This window comes from Buceros rhinoceros, unplaced genomic scaffold (assembly GCF_000710305.1).
Source record: "Buceros rhinoceros silvestris isolate BGI_N320 unplaced genomic scaffold, ASM71030v1 scaffold11319, whole genome shotgun sequence".
Lineage (NCBI taxonomy): Eukaryota > Metazoa > Chordata > Aves > Bucerotiformes > Bucerotidae > Buceros > Buceros rhinoceros.
Window position 1 is genome coordinate 157,152 of NW_010429876.1, and position 19,523 is coordinate 176,674.

Genomic DNA, 19,523 nt, shown 5'->3' on the forward strand with positions numbered 1-19,523 from the left:
CAGCCCGTTTCCCAACTCTGAGCATTTTTATTCTCACAAACCATTGCATGAGCCCAATTCTGATGAGTCACCCTGTTTAGTTTGAATCATCTCCTCTGCTCTTCGCCAAACACAAGCCAGTACAGGCCAAATCCTACCGAGGTAATGCTGTCTCTTGAAAGCAGTTACAGCATGCTGCTTCTCAGTTTGTAAGGCCTTTGGGTGTAGCTGACAAGTGCAGAGAGGGAACACATGTGGACGCATGCTGCACACGCTTTTTGTCTCCATCCAGTTTTTATTCCACCCTCTGCCTTTTCTAGAAACATCAACTTCCAGCCCCGTGGTTCTGAGGAAATAAAGCAGGGGGAAAAGAGGAAAAAGAGAAGGAGCGTGGACAAGGCTCAAGGAAGTTCTAGATAAGACGGTGCCTGAAATTCCAGCATCCTCCCTTCTCTCTTCACAGTAGGCAATGTGCCTACTGGTGGGGCTGCACCCGTCTTTGCAAAGATAGAAGCTCTTTTTTTCTTTTTTTTTGAAGTGCAGCCAGTATTTTGAGTACAATCCTCTGAGGCCAGCAAGGTTTCCTAAAGTGTGGGAGAGACCAGGGACCAGTCTTTTCTATTCCTCCTCTTTGTTCAGATTAGGAATTTGCAACCCAAACCCCAGACACACCAGGGTAGGCAATGAGTCCAGCCGCTGTAAGAAGCATCTTAAAGAGTTCATGAGGCTGCTTGCCAAGGAGCTGCTGCAAGACAAGGCAAACTGAGCTTGAAAAAAAAACCTGTATGTATATAACACCATTAAGATAGCAAATAAAAAACCTGTCCTGCAATGCACAGGAATGTGATAGGTACTGACTGCTCCCCTACAGTTGCAAAGAGTCCTTGAAATATTAACAGGGTTATCAGCATTCACTTATCGGTTACAGTAGTGCCTAGATAATTCAAAGGACTGAGCCAGTGCTCGTAACTATCTGCACTTTCTCAAAATCCTCACTATCAGAGAATTTCTTACCAAAATTTTAACCAAAACTTGTTAATCTTTTTAATTAACAAACCTACAAAGGCAGCAGTCTACAGGGAATGAAGAACTAAAATGATTCAGTCGTTTATTTTTGCATTCATTTATTACAATGTTTTGTGGTGTTTTTAAACACGTTTACTGAATCTCCCCTGGTTTTGATGTTAGCACAACGCAGCTGCATTTTGCATCACAAAATCTGTGGTAGGTTGAAGCTGTAGGTGGCAGAACTTCATACAACTGAAAGCTAGGAGTTTTGTACCCACAGAAGAGAGCGGCGATTGCTGACACACTTGCCTGTGTGGGTTAGGTGCTGGGTATGGTGCACAGAGCACTGGAACAAATTCTCCCCTCAGTTTCAGTCAATGTGGTCACAGAGGCCTCAGGGAGGGACGGCACAAGCTTTTCATATGTTGACAGGACTTCCTAGAGACTTCCTCCCTTCCAAAAGGGACAAAACACAAGCATGGGCAAACTTACATCATCTCCTTCCAGAAGGAGCAGCAGAGAACCCACCAAGCAAAGGGCAGAGCCTAAAACCCACCTAATTATTGCCTCCTCTTTTACACCAAACCTGACACCTGTCCAACCATGTGCTGGACTGTCCCAGGACAAGATAATAAAAATCCTACTAAAAAAAAAAACCAAACCAAAAACCCAACAAAAATGAGTATTTTTCGTATTTTTCTTCAGGCTTTGGTTGCAAATACACGGCAACTCCAGGCTAACCTAAGGGCTGGCTGTACGGTCTCTCCCCTCCGCTGCACTTGCATTTGTCTTGTACTGCATTGAACCATTTCTTCACATTAAGTCAGAACTTTTTTGTCTGCTTTGTGTTTATTGGTAGTCTGGCTTTTCATGAACCTTCCTCCTTCCTTGCACTGTCTCTGACATTTGTTTGATGGACTGAGCTGTTTCTTCATGCTAAGCCAGAAGTTTGTTTCATTTTTTTTTCCTTTTTTCCAATGGCAAGGTGGCTTTCTAGCAACTTGGTGCATGGAAACAGCCCAACACAAGGTCATACAGGTGCTGGGAAGGGAAGGACGGTAACAGCCAGAATCAAGATTGGCTCAGATTTGGTGCAGCTTGCAGCCTGTGACATTTGTGAATAACTTCCAGCCTCACTCATTTATCTGTTGAGCCACGCTGCCTTGTGGATTCTTTATCTGCTTGTGATACCAAGTTTAGATTTAGCAATGCTGTTACCAACACAAAACAAGGTACACGAGCTTGGGCAGTTCGAAGGGCTAATTGCATTTACAACTTGTTAGTATCTATGCTTCATTTCTGCAGCAAAAAAGAGAACAAACAGGAAATCATTTGCCCACCAACAAGCTCAATTTTCTATTCAAGGAAGCTTCTCAAGGAAGTGTGTTGTATACACATAATACTACTTGTAAGTCAATGAACACTTGGTACTTTATCAAGCTTCAGTTTAAACCCAGCTACACTTCTTTGGATCCCTCCACAGAGAGATTGTTCCAGAAATTTGCTTCCCTAAAGATTTCAAACTGTCTTCTAACATCCTACCTAAATTTATTGAGAGTAGCTTCACTTACAGATTTCTTCCTTTAAACTACCCTGCCCTTAACTTTGTTCTCCATAAGTACTTCAGAGAGGTAGGCAGCCGTCATAGTCCTCTTTGGTTTTCATTTTGCAGTATGAAAGATGCAATCTTCTACCACAAATGACACTTCCAGTGAAACAAACTCCATGTTCCCCAACTCGTCCTCTTGTCCCGGTTTGAGCTGAAACTTCCTTGTTTTGGTTAATGAACGAATGGGAATTATTCCCTGCAAATACAATAATTCTGCGTTTGATTGGTTAAGAGGGTCAGGTGCAGCGTTACGTGTTAAGGTTGTAAAGCGGCACGCTGGGAGGAAGCTCTCTCTCTCGGACTTGCGGCCGTCACGAAGAGAGGGGAGCTCCCACGCATCTGCTCCGCTGCCGACCAGGCCTGCTGGGCCCGACAAGCCCAGGCTTAAGGGAATTTGAGGGGTTGTTTTACCTCGGGCCCCTCAACCCTTAACACCTCTTTATAATATAAATTAACTTTTTTTGGCCAGGAGCTATCAGAATAGTAGTTTCTTTAATAAATCCATTCCACTTAATAAACCCCTGCAGTGGAAGCCCCATGTGCCAACATACTATTCAGCCGGTCTGTTGCTTCCATCTTTCTGAATCAACTCAGACAGTGGCTGGACGAGAAAAGTCAGTCACCCAAATAGTGTGATTTCAGAAAATGGAATATTAATCATTTTCCATCCCAGTATTTGATAATCACTTTAAATGCCACGTAAGTAGGTGGAGGGCCCATCTCCAAAGAGAGGGCAGCGTGGTCCCGGCACATCACACCCAGGTAACAATATATTGCTTTCCTCAGTGAAGGAGCAGTGCTGCCTCTAAACAAGCAGCAACGCACGATCCAACTGAAGGAAATGCAAGAGCTGTGTCACATGGAGGCTAACCTGTTACAAGAGATTTCGTGACTCATAAATTATTGTAGAGAAAATTAAATGCTAAGAAATGCCTAAGAATAGGACTAGAAAATAAATCAATTATGATGTCTTAAAGAAACAGAAGTGGTGGCAATTTCTCAGTGTGGGATTATTAACTACTGCACTTTTCAAAAGTGGCTGTGAGGTTCTAACATATCAGCATCTCATTTGCTAGGGAGCCAGCTCTCAGACCCTGAGCATCTCCACAAGGTGCCAACACCCGCCGGTCTCTCTCACCACACCACAAGGATGGAGAGGGTGTTCAGCAGTTAAAAACCATCCCCAGGGTGAACCACCGGCAAATTAGCCATCAACCATCAGAAGGAGGAGGGAGGGATGACACTGGTCACAAAACTAGAGAGAGCCCTGCTTTTAATAATCACCAAACGGTGAAAGGAAAGAGTACTGCAGAAAGGAAAAAACACTGGAAATGCAAATGCAGACGCGTGGCTGTAAAATCATCAGGCTGAGCTCTCTGCTGAGTGCACGGAGGGATTCAGTGACCCTGAGGGAGCCTTACCTGCTGAAGGAGCCAAGAGTATGCCTTGCTGGGTATTAGGCAATGCCATGTAATATGACTACAGCAGCAAGCACAAAGGCTCTACAGTACACAGAACAACACTGCAAATTTCACAACAGCTGAAATCTCAGACTGATATCTTTTAAATCCAGTTTCAGCACAGAAATAAAATGCTAATTAGTCTTTTCTTATCATAGTCATTTACATAAATTCATTTAAATGCCTGAAAATGCTTTATCCCAACTTTACCCGGCACTAAGCCAGTAAAATGCCATCCTATATAATTAGTTGTTTACCTCATGCAACGCTTTTCAGTCTGAGAAAGTTTTCAAATTGGCCATCAAAGTTGTCACTTTATTTTCCCTTTAGGCCTTGAAAAGAGCAATGGGACCTTTTGACAGCTACAGTCTGATCAAGGAGACACAGCGCAAAAACCCAGGGAGTCATTCACAACACCTCAGAGCAGTCAAAAGGGCCTCTCCTGGAGGACTTTCCCCCAGGGAAAAAAAAAGGGATGAATGCTCAGCTGCCACCAGTAGCAGTGAAGAATTTTATCTGATCATCTCGGCACCTCAGCTTCAGCACAGTCTGATGAATGTCGGCTGAGCCAAGGAGTGAATCAGTCATCTCAGCTTAAGAAATCCCCAACCACTTGGCAAGGGACATATTTTAAAAGCAGATCATACAAAAGTTCATAAAATTCATTCATACAAAACAAACAAGTTCACTGCATAGAACAGAAAAAACGTCCTTGTCTCTCAGTTCACACCTGAGTTTATTGCCATTAATCGGTCGTATCCATCAGTGCTGTTGGTAGCAAAAAGGAATTTCTTAGTCTAAAGCCTCTTAAAGCTGAATAAAGTCCCAGACACCGCTATTAGCTAAGAAATGAGGGAGCTGAGGCACAAAGAAACCAGCCAGTAAAGGTGATGGCAACTTGTCTCAAGGGATAGGAAAAAAAATGTTACTGTTTATACCTAAAATGAACCAAATTCCCAGTTCATAGCTACAGGTGTTGCTCTTACAGAGTGCAAAGACGACAAGCACCGACATTCAGTGTCCAGCATTCTCCGTGACCTGGGGCTGGCCACAGACATTCCTCGACTGTCTGTGCCTGGCAGCAAAACCTCTCTGGGACTGTCACCACCTCATGCTGTGGCCCCTGAGACCCTGTGCAAGGGGAGGGCAAAGGATCGTGGCTGCAAAACTTCTGGATGCTGCACCCAGCAGCTAGCACTGCTGAGGTCCCAACCCCCAAAATGGCCCCTGGGTGTACAAGGGCTGCATGGATGATGCAATGGTTGTCACCAGCGGGTGTCACCTGAAAGGGATGGACTTTTTTGCCTTGGCCAACATACCCACTTAACAGCAAGTAACAGCAGAAGAGGGTGAGGGGTGGATGAGAAACCTGCCTTGACTCCCCATAGGCAAGAGAGAAGGCAGCAAGAAAGGATGCTGCCATCCCACTGGCAAACATCCTGTCTGGTGTGGAACTGCCAGCCAGTTCCCAGCGCCGGCTGGACACACCACCATCTGGACCTGGGCAGTCCCCAGTGCCACCATCTGTATCTGGCTATCTCACGGGGCAGTCAGTCGATGTCTGGTGGTTATCCTAATTATTTACAGCAGGTATTACAAAGGCAGCCCCAGTGAGATCTCTGCTGTGCAAAGCCCCGTACAAACCTGCAGCAGGAAACCTCTGCACACACGGCACCTCGCTGCAAAACAGCACGTGACAAACACATCCAACAAACGCAAAGAGAGAGGGGAGAAGAACATAAGCAAGGAGGAAAGAGGAACACCAGCATGTTTTGTGTAACAAGCTTTCTGCATCCTCCAGGTCCTAAAACGTACTCAGGGTTCCCACTTTGCATAACCAGTGCAAACAACCAGCGCCTGCTGTCAGCAGCTTGGTCAACAAAACCAAGTGTTTGGTTGGAGAAACTCAATGCAGAATAGTGCTGGGTAGCTTAGTAAGCAGACCCTAGAAGTTAACCTGTCTTACCTAATATTCAAAAAAACTCACTCGAATTTTCCCACATCACTTCAGCTTGTAACGAATCCTTTTGTAAACAGCCTGCAAAACCAACCAGAAGGCAGCAGCAGGTTTCATGATCTCAAGAAACTGAAGTTAAGACGGGATTTAAACTAGCAGGCAATTATCTGCCAGATGGAGAGCTCATCACGCAGAGCACACATTGCTAAATTGCACGGTGTCAGTAAAAGGAGGCCAAATTCAGAAATACATCCCGTGAGAAGGGAAACTGAGTCAACCGATGGGATAGTTCAACCCAGTCGTTGTTGCCAAGAGACCTTTGCTGAATGTGTGAGGATGATGTTGGCCAGCTCTAGCGTCAGCAAGAACGTTGCGGGAAAAGCCATAGGATCCAAGCAACGAGCAGCAACATGTTGGTAATTACTAGCCAGTCTGTCATCACGGCAAACTGCAGTGAGAAAGAGGATTAAACAGTAGGCGAAGAGGGGCTGAACTCTGGATATTTAGCAGTGCAATTTAAGTCTGAGCCTGTGAATCCTTCCATAACTGACTCTTTAGCCCACCTGGGGGCTGCTTCACATAAAAGCAAAATAGATTTCCAAATAGTTAAAGCCAGAAGACAAATAAATCATCTCCGATCAATAGGAAAGTAGTCCCTGGAAAGCCCTAGAGTTCTTGTTTATTTTACCTTTGAGTTCCCAGTTGGGAAAAGCTGAATCCCTGGCTACAGCCAGAACTGACCTAGTCCTGACATGGCCCAAACAGTTCATGATCCAGCTTTTATTATGGCCTAAACAAAACCCAGCAGCTGAAAGTCAAAGCCAGACTGACCACACCACTGCTTGGCTGAAGCAGAGGTGCCCACATTCACAAACGTGAGCCAGAAAACCTTCTCCCAGTTGCCCCGCAAGTGTGAGCATGACCTGATAGCTCATGGCACTTACCAAAGAGACTAAAACGCGAGTCCCACAGCAGCTTCTGTACTTTACTCGGCAACTCCTTAACGTATAGCACAGTAAGAGCTTTGAGATCAAGGGCTGGAGCCCAGCCCATCTCTGCCCTCGCTGAGTGTCCTGATCGCTATGCTGAGTGAAGTGCCCAAGCTGTAGCAGGATGGTATTTCAAGTACTCCCACTTTATAGGACACTTAACTGCCTAAAACAGGATACTGCTGCAGGGAAGAGGTGCCTAAAAGAGAGGCGCTGTGGTATTTGATGCTTAGATATTCCTCTACTGGGCCTAAGATGTGAAAGGTGCCAAACACCTCTTCCCAGCCCTACTGAGCTGTGCCGGCAGTGTCTGGATGCTGGCAATCATACACTGCTAAAACAAGCACATGCACTAGCACGGGACAGCTTTTAGATGATTAAACTAAATTCTGACAGCTAAGTAAATCTAAAAAATTGAAAAAAACAAAAATCACAGCTTGGACGTTAAAGGGTCTTTTCAGAAACTGACCCAGCATGAACATCACCACAAGCACACAAGTAAATGAGGGGCTGGGCTGGTTCCTGGAAAGTCCAAAAGTGCTGTGACAGGAATTCAATCCAATAAACTCAGTAACTTGCTAACATCAGTTCAGAATAGGGTCAAGTAGTCTGATCTGGAGCTAGTGAAAGGAAAGAGCAAACCCAGCCAATCCAGCAGCTCTTTGTACCTACGATGGCTGCTCCGGTATTGTGGGATGGCAGCTACAGAGAACCACTTTGAGCACACCTGCTTCCAAACCTAACAGCTCCTTGCAACTTAACGGCAAAGACAGACTGCTAGGTGCTGGCCATCATGTCTGTGAAACGCAAATCTGATAATATAGTCCCTGCTTTGCGCCCTTTGGTGGGGTACAGATGCTTTTGCTCTAGATCTAGCCCCCAGACTCCACAGCAGACAGGAGATGCTGTGTGGACAATGGTTGTTAATGATGGCTTCTTCTTTCAAAAAGCGCTGAAATATTTTGACCAGATGTGTCATTTCCAAAAGTGCTGAAGACCTGATGGAATGTACCATCTATCATAGGTTCAGCAATGCTGTTGAAAACAGATTACTTTCCTTTGTATTTGATAAGCATAACATGTCTATGTTTATTATGTGGTCCCCTGAGGATTTATTACAGGTTTACCATTTCATTTATTTGCTTTTTTTGTACTTGGCAAGTGTAAACACTGGAATAAATAGGAAGGTGGTTACAGCTTAGCAGCACTAACGACTTGTTGAAACAAAGTCCAAAAGGTTTCCTTTCTCTCCAGCAAATCCTACTTTTCTGTCCAACTGCCTTTTTTCTTTTCTCAAGTGCAAAGATCATCTTTCTGAAGTATTTTAAAACTTAATTTCTTTGTTGAATGCCAAATCCCCATAAAAGCATGTTTTTTCCCCTCCATTCACTCCAGTTCTTGTCAATATTTAAAGTCTCTCCTAATATTATTCATGGCAAGACATTTTCCTATTTGCAAATTACAGCCTCCCCCATCCCTTCCATCCAGTCTACTAAGCCTGTTACTACAGGTAGTTTGCTGTAACAGAAGTAAGTACAATCATCGCTACAAAAGAAAACAAACCCTTCCATCCTGGCCACACATTCAGGGTGGGTTCATCCCACTGACCTTTAGCCACCTAACAACAAGGCAATTAACCCAAGTCAGTCACTTACATTCCCTCTTTCATCAGTGAAGTGAGGTGGACATCTCCAGCCAGCAGCCCTCCTGCCTATGAACCAATCAGGGCTGCAACCTACATGACCACCTTTGAGGAGATACCTGATTTTTTGGGCAGATTACAGCAGGTGTTACAAATCTGACCATAAGAGCCAAGTTGCACCTTTTGATAACACTGTTTCAATCCAACATAATCAGTGTATTGCAATGAAATCTCAACCAAAGTATATGCACAGGTCTTAAAAAAAAAAAAAAGTGTTCGGCAAATCTTGCCAAACAAAGAGACATCACTCAATGGCAGATTTCAGTATTTTCCATGAAGATTACACCATGCCCCTTTTGGAAACTTGTGTTACATCCATAAATAGTTCAGTGTTTTTCTACACTGGAAAAAGAGCTGCACCGGTGGTGGGAAATAATAAAACTGTCACTTGGCACAGAAATGCCACGAAGTGGCAAAACTGAATTTGGTCAGTTCTCAGATGTTCTTTCTTTCAAGTGGACAAGCATTGTAAAGAAGGCTTTGAGCAACCCAGCCCCCATCAACTTGTGCTGTACTCCCGATTTATGCAATCTTTTGGCCAAATAATCTTAACAAAATAAAGGAACAGACAACAAAGAAGCCTGTCATTCATAAAATGCAGCACTGCCATATACTTGTTTCTTAAATGGCAAAATAGATGTCAGAGTAGTTGGAGTACTATTTTACCTAACTTACCCACAGAAACCAGTACAGAAAAAATGTAACATGAAAGATTGACAAAATGGGTCATTAGATCCAATCTGAGTATCTTCAGCTCTTCCAACCTTCTCACATTTCCTAAAGGCTCTCCACAGATATTTTTGGAAATACAAGTCCTTATGCCAAAGGAAGCCAAGAGAAACAGTTGCCCAAATCCTGTAAATTAGGCAATATTGAGGTAAGCAGAAAAGCTGTGTCGTTATCTCAAGCACTCAAATGTAGAGAATCTGTCCCTATCAACTGGCTCTCAAAATCCTGAGGGCTTATAAAATAGAGGGAGAAAGGATGGTGACCACAGATCTTGTGTCTTACATTTGTTCCTCCCCTTATCCTCCACGCATGAGCTTTACAGCAAAAGCTGCCTATGCTGCTAAATATTGAAAAGTTATTCGTAAGATGTAGGGTTAGAAGAGGTTTATGCTTCACGTTTGCTTGTTTCCTGCCCAGAAAGCTATTCTTTTCCCAGCCTCTCGAGCAGTCACATTCCCAGAGCCTTTGAATCAGTCTCACCTGACTCACGAGGGAATCGACGGGCCCACTGAAATTGCAAGCCAAACCCGTGCTATGATGCAGTCATTGCTGTCTGTACCCAAAATAACTAGACGAAAGCGAGCTCAGCTATGCCAGTGTACGCAGCAGCTACACATCTGGCTGAACTGTAAACACCATTGGTGTTGCGTGCTATCACAGGTCCCTGAACCCATGAACCTTGGAGCACCCAGCCAGCCAAAACACTGGAGAAAACACGTCAGCTGCAGGGGTGGCAGGCAGACCTGCAGCACACCCCAAGGAAAAGGCAGGAGACCACGGATGAGTCTCTCCAGCCCTTCCCTGAAGATGTTGGGAGACACCAGGGTCACACTCTGACCAGACTGGTGGAAATACGAAGACGCCTGGGTTCTCATCCAAGTGTCTGCTATGGGCCTTACCAGCAAGCACCCTACTAGAAGAGTGGTGAGCATGCTATCGACTTTAATCTAATGTCATACTTTAAAACTCAGCATTACATCCCTCTGATGTCTGAAAAAATCCATTCAGCTCAAAGATGGGAGTCAACTGTGAAAGGGAGTTTCAAGATATTAAGCATATATCCTGAAGGAAAACAGACCATTCAATGAGAAAATGAAAAATTATACGCTTTATCAGCAGCCAGCCACTTCCTCAGGTAGCACTTGGGATGCCGAAGATCAAATGAAGTATAAAATCCCACTGCTTCACATCACCCACCTTCACCACTTTCATCCTAACATCCAAACCTAGAAAATTGTTCCTGTATTCTAGACAAAGGGTTCTTTTGCCGTTACCCTTGACAACAATGTTTATTCTGTATTTGGCAGTTTGCAGCATGCTCCGTAACCTCACCCTAAATCAATTTTGAACTGCAAGGAAACGTGTGACCAGAACAACAGAACAAAAGATGATTCTTCCCAACCCACAAGTGCACATCAGAAGTAAGAGCAGTTCAGTGCACTTCTAAGAAGAAAGCAAATCACAAGGGGATACACCAAGGAAACCAATTCATTAATACACCCTGAAGATCAGAAAGTAATCAAAAACATAAACCAATTATTAATCCAATTTTTAAAAGGTTATTACAACAACCTTCTCATTTGCAAATAATTTGAAAATAGGGGAAAAAAGTTTTCCAGGTAATCCCACCATAATACTTCTTTAAATTTAATTTATTCCCTTGAGACTTATTATCAAGTAAAGCCTATTACATCTTTCTCCCTCTCACATCCTCAGTCTCATTCTTCTTATATCCTCTTCTTGTTATCCTACAGTTACCCTCTTTCCCAGAAATCACTGAGAAAAGCACCGAAATTTAGACAGTAAAAAAATAAAATAAAATTATTGGTACACGGAGCAAAGTGTGTACAAAACCAGTGAAAAACCCCTGTAGCCTCAATAAGCCATTTCTCATACCCTCTCAATCAAGGCAACCCAATAGCTTGTACAGAAATCTTAACAAGAAGATGCTGCAAATATAAACACACCCTTGGGTTTTAAACAACGTTGCTTGTGTTTGGGTTTATGCAGGGCTTTGATACGCAATTTATTCTTTTCCTCCAGGAACCGATTGTGACCTCTAGTAATTATGGTTCAAAGTCTCTCTTTGTGGGATGAGGTTAAAAAGTGCCATCTTCATATGCTTCCACCACTGAGACATAGTAAGTCAGACACATCCTATTAAAAACTGTGTTTAAAAGATGGGAATACACAGCCTGCACTGCACACATACAGAAACAGGGAGAAACAAACATTCCTACTGACAGCTATGTTGCATGGTAGCATTTTCTGAAAGAAGCTGACAGACAAAACAGCTTTCACCTGAGATAAAACATTTAATTTACTTTTTCAGGTGTGCCGTGGTAAATGTTTCTTCTTTTTTGTTATTAGGGATCACCATTTTAGCAAAGAAAATGCTTGTTTACAGTAGCTTGAGCTGAAGGTAAGGCCCTATTCTATTTATTTATATGCAGAGGATACCTTTTATCTCAGTAAAACATTACTTTGTCAGTCACTCTTCCACTAAATATTTTCCTCTCATACTCACAGACATTTTCCTGTCTTTTGAAACAAAAACACACCACTCCTATGAAATCCAGGGATGAAGTAGAACGGAAGCCCATAGGAAAGCAAAAAGGCAGCCACAGCTTTTTATCGTCTGGAACAGATCACACAGCTGAAAAGGGAAAGTCACATTCCTGCAGACTGGAGGGACGCACACCTAAAACGCATCTCCCCTATAGAACAGGCTATAATAGAGAACCGATACAGACGCAGTAAAGGATTCGGGTAGCCACAGCAGATCCAGGAGCTACCCTAATTTTAAAATGATGGTCAGTACTCTTGATTTGCTATTTTAGGAAAATAAATGTAAATGTTCAAAACCACCTTCACTTTAGCCCCATTTCATACACCAAGTATCACCTGGGGACACTCTCCTGCAGGTCGTGGTATCACACCATCTTTCTAAACCAGGTCCCTCACCCTTGCCTCCCTGGTCTCTGCAGCCACCGAGCTGCCCCCTTCTCTGCCCTCGCCGTAGTGCGGAATGCATGCGTGAGGTACAAGCGCTGAGGGTCCCCAGAACGCCAGCGGGCAAAAGCCCTGCAGCCACACGACGTGCCGACACACCTCCTCCCACCTGGAGGGAGGGAGGGAGGGAGGGAGAGAGGGAGGGAGAGGAGCCTCCGCCCACGGTTTCCATCCTCCCCTGCGGGGATACGCGCCGGCGGGGATGCGTTCTCCTGGGAGGGGGGCCACGAAGTGCAGGTTGGTTGTTAACTGCCACTCGCTGACCCTGAAAGCAGCCAGCCAGAAGCACCGCTCCTAAAAGAACGAGTCGCCCTGTGGATCTACCCCCCCAACTCCCCAGGCCGCAGCAGCCCCATCCGCCCTGCTCCCCAAAGGCAGGGGCACGGGGCAGAGCGCACCCTGACGCTGCCGGCGCACCTGGCCTGCAAGCGTCACCTGTCAGCCCACACTTGTCCTCTGCACCCAAAGGTGCTCCTGCGCCTACAGAGACGCCTTTCCCCTCGAGTTTCTTTTTTTCCCCTTTAATATCCAACCTTCTCCACACACACAAATCACCCCCCAAGGCCTTGCCTTGCATCTCGGGCACAGCTGCAGCCCTTCAAGTATGGCATCTTCTGTTACATTTGTATGGAGAAGGCACGGAGCTGGAAATCCAGGCTCATTACCATAATGACTTTTAAATTACAATAATAATGAAGACCCTTTACCAAGCCTTGAGTAAAAACCCCAAAAGTTTATTGCAACACAAACGAGCTCTACCTTAATTTGTATTTGCTGATGGTCAATAACCTCACTGAATGCCACTGGAGATTAACAGCCAAAGAAATGTAAAGGCAATACTTGAGCTCGCATGCCCTCAAAAATGCTTGGGTGTCTACCTCTCACTGTGTGAGGAGCACTACCTTCCCCAGACTGTATATTATAGGTTGTACAATGATATTTTACATTTATCTGGAGCACTTGAAAGCTGTAGCATCCAGTCAGGCTGGGTTTTGTCCGCACTGGTGAATTAGGCTGGGTTCCCAGAGGAGTTTGCACACACAGCTATTGAATCCCATTGAGCTGTCGCTGATGATAAGTGGGACTACTTGTGGCAGCACAGCCAAGCAGGTGCCAGCAACGTTTGCAATGTGATACCCTGGCAGACTTTTGCAACATTTGTGCAAAGTTGAGGCTAGCATCAGCCTTCCCCCCAGCACTGGCAGGTACTGCGGTATAATGTTTAACATGGGCGAATGCAAGGTGGCTTGAGCAATGTTTAACCCATTTTTTGACCAAATAAATCCCAATTTAACGTTATTGTGAACATCACTATGGACAAAAAAGTAACCCCTTTAAATAATTATGTCAATTTAAACCATATATTTATTAGTAACACTAAGAAATCACAGACCAACCAACTCTTGACCACCTGCTTCAGAAACCTGAGTAAAATCCTGCACCCCCTGGAAAGCAAGGGCAGGATTTCAGCAGGGTCCAGATTTGACCCCCCATGGTTAAAATAACATAAACCTAACAACACAATGTGCAGGCATAGGAATATAAGCCCAGGCTCTGCTCTTCCGTAGGAAAGTAAAATGGAAAAAGGAGAATGTCTTAAGGGACTCCTGGCACACATCTGGATTAGTTTCATCCAAAAGGGTCCGGTTTGTTCACTCAGACGACCCTGCACAACAGGCATGGGCAGAGGGGCACCCAGAGAGATTCACTTCAAAAGAGACTGACTTCAAAAGCTCCCTCCAGATGCAAAGCAAAATGCTAATACCCACACCACCCACATTCCTGCCTCCTCCCCTTGGGTCGGTTCCTGACCGGCTGCGGGGCACAGCCAAGCAGGTACCGCAGCACCGGGGCAAAGGCAGAGCCACGCATGTGCCCAGCCTGCCCAGGACTGCCCACCATCCCATGCAGCTTCCGATGACGTTTACACTGGCAGAGTAAGTTTTAAATGCCAAGTGTGCCTTTCTCAGGTTTTATGAAAACAATTACCTCCGTTTGCTTGGTTTTCACGTTCTGCTTATATGCAGAAAGCAAAAATTGCCTTATTTGAATAATCCCCAAGTCAAATGAAAGAATGCCAGCCTTAGCCAAGTGTCAAAGTCTCAAAGCACTTCAGCTGAGTAGCGCAGCTCCTTACTACCACTGCACGCACTCACATGCCTCCGCAGCACAAAACAGCACTAGGTGGAAACAAGATTTTTATAGCAGCAGTGTTACTTCCGACTCACATATAGATCAAATTCCCCTAGTTCATAAAGAGCTTCAATCCTTCCCTGACCTGAAGAACAGCTGTGAGTAGTGCAGGACTTTGTGTTTGTCTGGGTTGAGAGGTTAATGGCTACGCCATAGACAAGTTTTTCAGTTAACTGGCAGGTCATTTTAGCAGACAGTTTACAGGTATTTTGCAATCCTTAGAGATAACCCTGTGGGTACTTCTGTCTGAGCTTCTTCTCTGTCTTTTTTTTTAAAGACTGCATCAGATAAACCTGAGAAAGCAGGCAGGTGAGACTTTCCTGGACTAGTCAGGCACTGCCAAACTCTGCCCTTTCAATTTCCAAATAGTGAACTTCTCCAAATTAACATCAACTGGAGTTCAATACTTGTCAAAATTATTTTAAAATCCTACCCACAAAAACCTTTAATCTTCCAAATATCTCAAGACATGCAGCGCACAGCCAGTTCTGATCAACATCACTGCACAGTTTCAAAGATCACATTTTCACCAAACATGAAAATTATGCTGGAATGATCAAGCTGCTGTTCCTTCAGGAAACACAGGTCCTCATTACTACCTGAAATTTCGTCCACTTGAACCGTGTAAATCATTACACTGCGAAAGGAATAGTTCGTGTCACCTTTTTTTTCTCTGTTCTGAACACACTCTTTTTCATCTAGCCTAATGAAACAACTTTTCCAAGCTTCACGCTCCAAGACTCGTTCTTATCTTCTGCTACCAGATAAAGAGCTACTGGTTCAGACAGTGACCACGCAATCACCTGCACCTTAATCCAAATGTTTTTCCTAAAGGTCACAAGCCAACTGTCTGTTTTTTCTGCAAGTCCTCACAGGACATGGCAATGGCATTTATGAGCTACCTTACCACATTAGCTGTCCTCCAGCTCCTAGAAGAACCAGGAGTGGCTTGTCAGGTGATACACCACAGCAAATTCAGTCAGCTCAGTTCATATGACTTTCATTTTCCTGAAGCAAAAAGGACCTCAGGCCCACAAACACGGAGAGAACACGGCTTGCTGCCCCGAGGCCCTGCTGCACGCCATGACAATTTACAGTAAAACCAGGGCTGTCAGGATTATGCCACAGTCTGGTTATTAGGTTTTTTTAATACAGCCATCTGAAAAGAAGCATCTCCCAAAGCATCATTTTACACATCTAGTATTTTCAGCCTTCCCCCCTCCCCCCTCCAAAATACAAATATTAGTCTTAGGTTGCAGAGAGAGGCAGTGAGGAATGCATCTGGTTAAACCTTTGAAAGTCAACAGAGTATGGGATCAGGTCCACAGTAAAGTTTATAGAGTGGCACCTGCAGAGGAAATTACTCATTGCATGATTGATGCCACAATTAAAGGCATAAAAAGTAATTCCATGATAAACAAGCAACCAAGCAGAAAAAGAAAAATATCCCAAGAGCATGTATGTGCTTACATAAAAGTACATACTGGACGACATCGAACAGTCTTCACACACACACAGACAAAAATTCCCCGAGGAAGTTAATGGTACAATAGCCCTCCCTCTCCCCTCCTCACAACAGCCATGATTTGGGGGCTGCATTTGGCCAGCACCTGCCCCTAACGCTACTAAAGCAACTCCAGTGCAATTAGCCGCGTTACACAGCTATTACACAGCCATAACTCATTGCTCTCAGAGTTGCCGTTTCCCACAGGAACACAGGCCAGCAACGCAAACCAGCACAGCTCCGCCAGGCACATCCACCCAGGCCACACCAGCGGCAAACTGGTCTGAGATCTAAGGATCCAGCAGCCACACCTCCCAGCATGCAGAACACAGTAAGCGTGTTTTGTTGCTAAAAAAGGAGAGATGCCAAATCTCAACCTTTTTTTTTTTAAGAAGAAAAAAAAGAGAGAGGGGAGGTGGCACTACAGATGCATGTGCATTCCCTACGTGTTTGCAAGTTACACCATTTATTACCTTCATGCAACCACATCAGAAAAGCTTCAGCCAAAGCACTGCCTCAACTGAGGGAGTATATACCCTTCCACGCACGCTCATATTTATCTATCTTTGTGATCCACAGTTACTAAACAACAACAACGCACCACTTCAATCCACAGCACATGGGCTTGATACATTTTTGTGGTTCCTCTCCAAAAGTTTCAGGGATAAACGGCTACGTCGGGAAAACAAAAGCTGCGCACTAAACTGCAAGTGGATTATTTCTGCCCGTGCCCCCATACTGGCCTGACAAGCAGAATTACGCGCTTTATGAACCTCGAACGCTTGCTTACCTGAGACTGACACTTTCATAAGGGCTTCCAGGGGTCTGTTGTTGTCTAGATCGCGACTCAGTTTGAGTTCCCCAGTGGCAGAGTCCAAAAGGAGCAAGTTTAATTCATTGCCTTGCACAAAGGTGTAGGCCAGGCTGTCAGACACATCGGGATCATGAGCTGGGATCTTGCCAATCACACCCGAAGGGAAGCTGTTGGATTTGTTGGTCACGTAGTTATTGAAGAGGATCTGGAAATCCTGCAGCACCGGTGGGTTATCATTCTGGTCCAGGAGGCGTATGTGCACTGTTGCCCGGCTCACAAGAGGGGCTGAAGTGGCCTGCACCACAATCACGTACTCTGTCCGACTCTCGTAATCCAGGTCCATTAGGGCTGTGAGGTCTCCATTGAGCAAATCGAGTTGGAAGACCTCGGGGATGTTCCCCTCTACAATCTGGTACATGATCTGGGCATTGGTCCCCTCATCGGGGTCAGCTGCACTGATCCGTGCCACAATAGAGCCCACAGGGCTGTTCTCCTCCACAAAGATGTCAAACTCATCCTTCTCAAAGACAGGGGGGTTATCGTTGATGTCCAGCACAGTCACTTGGATATCCACAGAGGCTTTCAGCGGTGGGCTGCCCCTGTCCACTGCAAAGGCCCGCAGGCTGTAGACAGCCACGTTCTCACGGTCCAGCTTGCGCAGTGTGCGTATCACTCCAGAAGTGGGTTCAATATAGAAGTCTCCATCTCCATCATCACCACCTTGGAATGTGTAGAGGAGACGGCCATTGAGGCCTGAGTCACGGTCAGTGGCAGACAGCTGCAGGACACTGGTGGAGAGCGGCACATCCTCAAAAACTGAGCCCTGGTAACGGTCACGCAGGAAGTGGGGCGCGTTGTCATTGGCATCCAGGATGAGGATCTCAACGTAGGTGGTGTCTGATTTCTGGGGGATGCCATTGTCATGGGCTGTAATGGCCAATGTGTAGGAAGCCTGGTCCTCATAGTCCAGCTCCATCAGGGTGGTGATGGTGCCTGTGTCAGGGTCGATACGGAACTGGGGGATGTTATCGTCCAAAATATAAGTGATTCTCGCATTCTCCCCCGTGTCTTCATCAGTGGCACTGATGGTGACAATAGAGGTGCCAATGGGTTTGTCCTCACTGACGCTCACTGTGTAGTGGGAGCTCTGGAAGACCGGGCGGTGCGTGTTGGCATCTGTGACGTTGATGAAGACCTGGACGGTGTCAAAGCGAGTGCCATCAGAGGCAGTGACTGTGAGCACATACTGCCTTTCCTGCTTGTAATCCAGGGGCAAGGCCAGCGTGATCAGTCCCCCTCCACTCTGACTGGTGATGGCAAAACGGTTCCTGGTGTTGCCACTGGTGATCTGGTAAGTCACAACGCTGTTAACATCCCTGTCCACTGCTGTCAGGGTCAGGACACTACTGCCTACAGCCGCATCCTCATTCAGTCTGAGGTGATACACCTTCTCCGTGAAGGTGGGGTTGTTGTCATTCACATCCAGGACAGTGATGGACACACTGGCTGAGGAGGTCATGACCGGCACGCCATGGTCCCTGGCCTCCACTCCAAAGTGATAGTTCTCCACAGTCTCTCGGTCCAGCTCTGCAGCCACTGTGATCCATCCTGTGCTATTGTTGATCTGAAAAGGGAATCCAGAGTCACCTGCTACAGGTGCACCTATGGCAGATGGTTCCATCTCTATGAGTTTGTACTCCAGGCGGGCATTCTCCCCAGAGTCAGCATCCACAGCCTGGATATGCAGCACTGAGTAGCCCAGAGGAACGTTCTCCAGCACTGTGGCCTGGAAAGGAGTGCTCACAAAGATGGGGGCGTTGTCATTCACGTCCACAACCTGCACTGACACCATGCCACTGGAGTTGATCAAGGGAGGCCTGCCCCCATCCTGAGCTTTGATTCGGAGCGTGTACTCTCGAATAGTCTCATAATCCAGAGGGTTGATGAGGTCAATGGCGCCAGAGAAAGAGTGGATGTAGAACTGGCCTTTCAGGTTGCCACTCACAATGCTGTAATGCACCTGGGCATTGCTGCCCCTGTCCCGATCTGTGGCCTGTACCTGCAGTACCTGGCTGTTCACCGGGGCATCTTCTGGCACCTGGACCAGGTAGCGTTTCTCACTGAATTGAGGATAGTTGTCGTTCTCATCCTCAACAGTGATGTGCACCATAGCCGTGGCGCTGCGTGGTCCTGGATCCTTGCCCTGATCATTGGCTTCCACCACCAGATGGTATTCGGAGACTTCCTCGCGGTCCACTGGGGCTCGGGTCCTCACAACCCCGGAGCGCGGATCAATCTCAAAGACCCCGTCACCAGTTCCTGGCTCCAGCAGGCGGTAAAGCATGTTGGCATTGGCTGGGGCATCGCCGTCGGTGGCACGGATGGTCAGCACCTCGTAACCCACCTCCAGGTTCTCCCGGATGCTCTCCCGGTATTCAGGCTGCTCAAACACCGGCTCGTGGTCGTTGGTGTCACTCACAGTCACTGTCAGATAGGTGGTGGCTGAGCGGCGGCGTGGGGAGCCGTGGTCAGAGGCAGTCACCTTCAGCACATGGGTGTCCTTCGTC

The 19,523-nt window shown here is 46.0% G+C and overlaps 1 protein-coding gene across 1 annotated transcript in view; it reads right to left on the reverse strand.

The window, feature by feature from the left end:
- Positions 1 to 19,519, reverse strand: part of CELSR1 (cadherin, EGF LAG seven-pass G-type receptor 1) — a gene marked incomplete at its 5' end in the record, with an annotated part of 176,113 nt that extends 156,594 nt beyond the window's left edge. Inside the window, one exon of the mRNA XM_010142837.1 lies at positions 16,933 to 19,519. Coding sequence (XP_010141139.1) covers positions 16,933 to 19,519 — 2,587 coding nt within the window. The remainder of the gene's footprint in view (positions 1 to 16,932) is intronic.
- Positions 19,520 to 19,523: the final 4 nt, after the last annotated feature.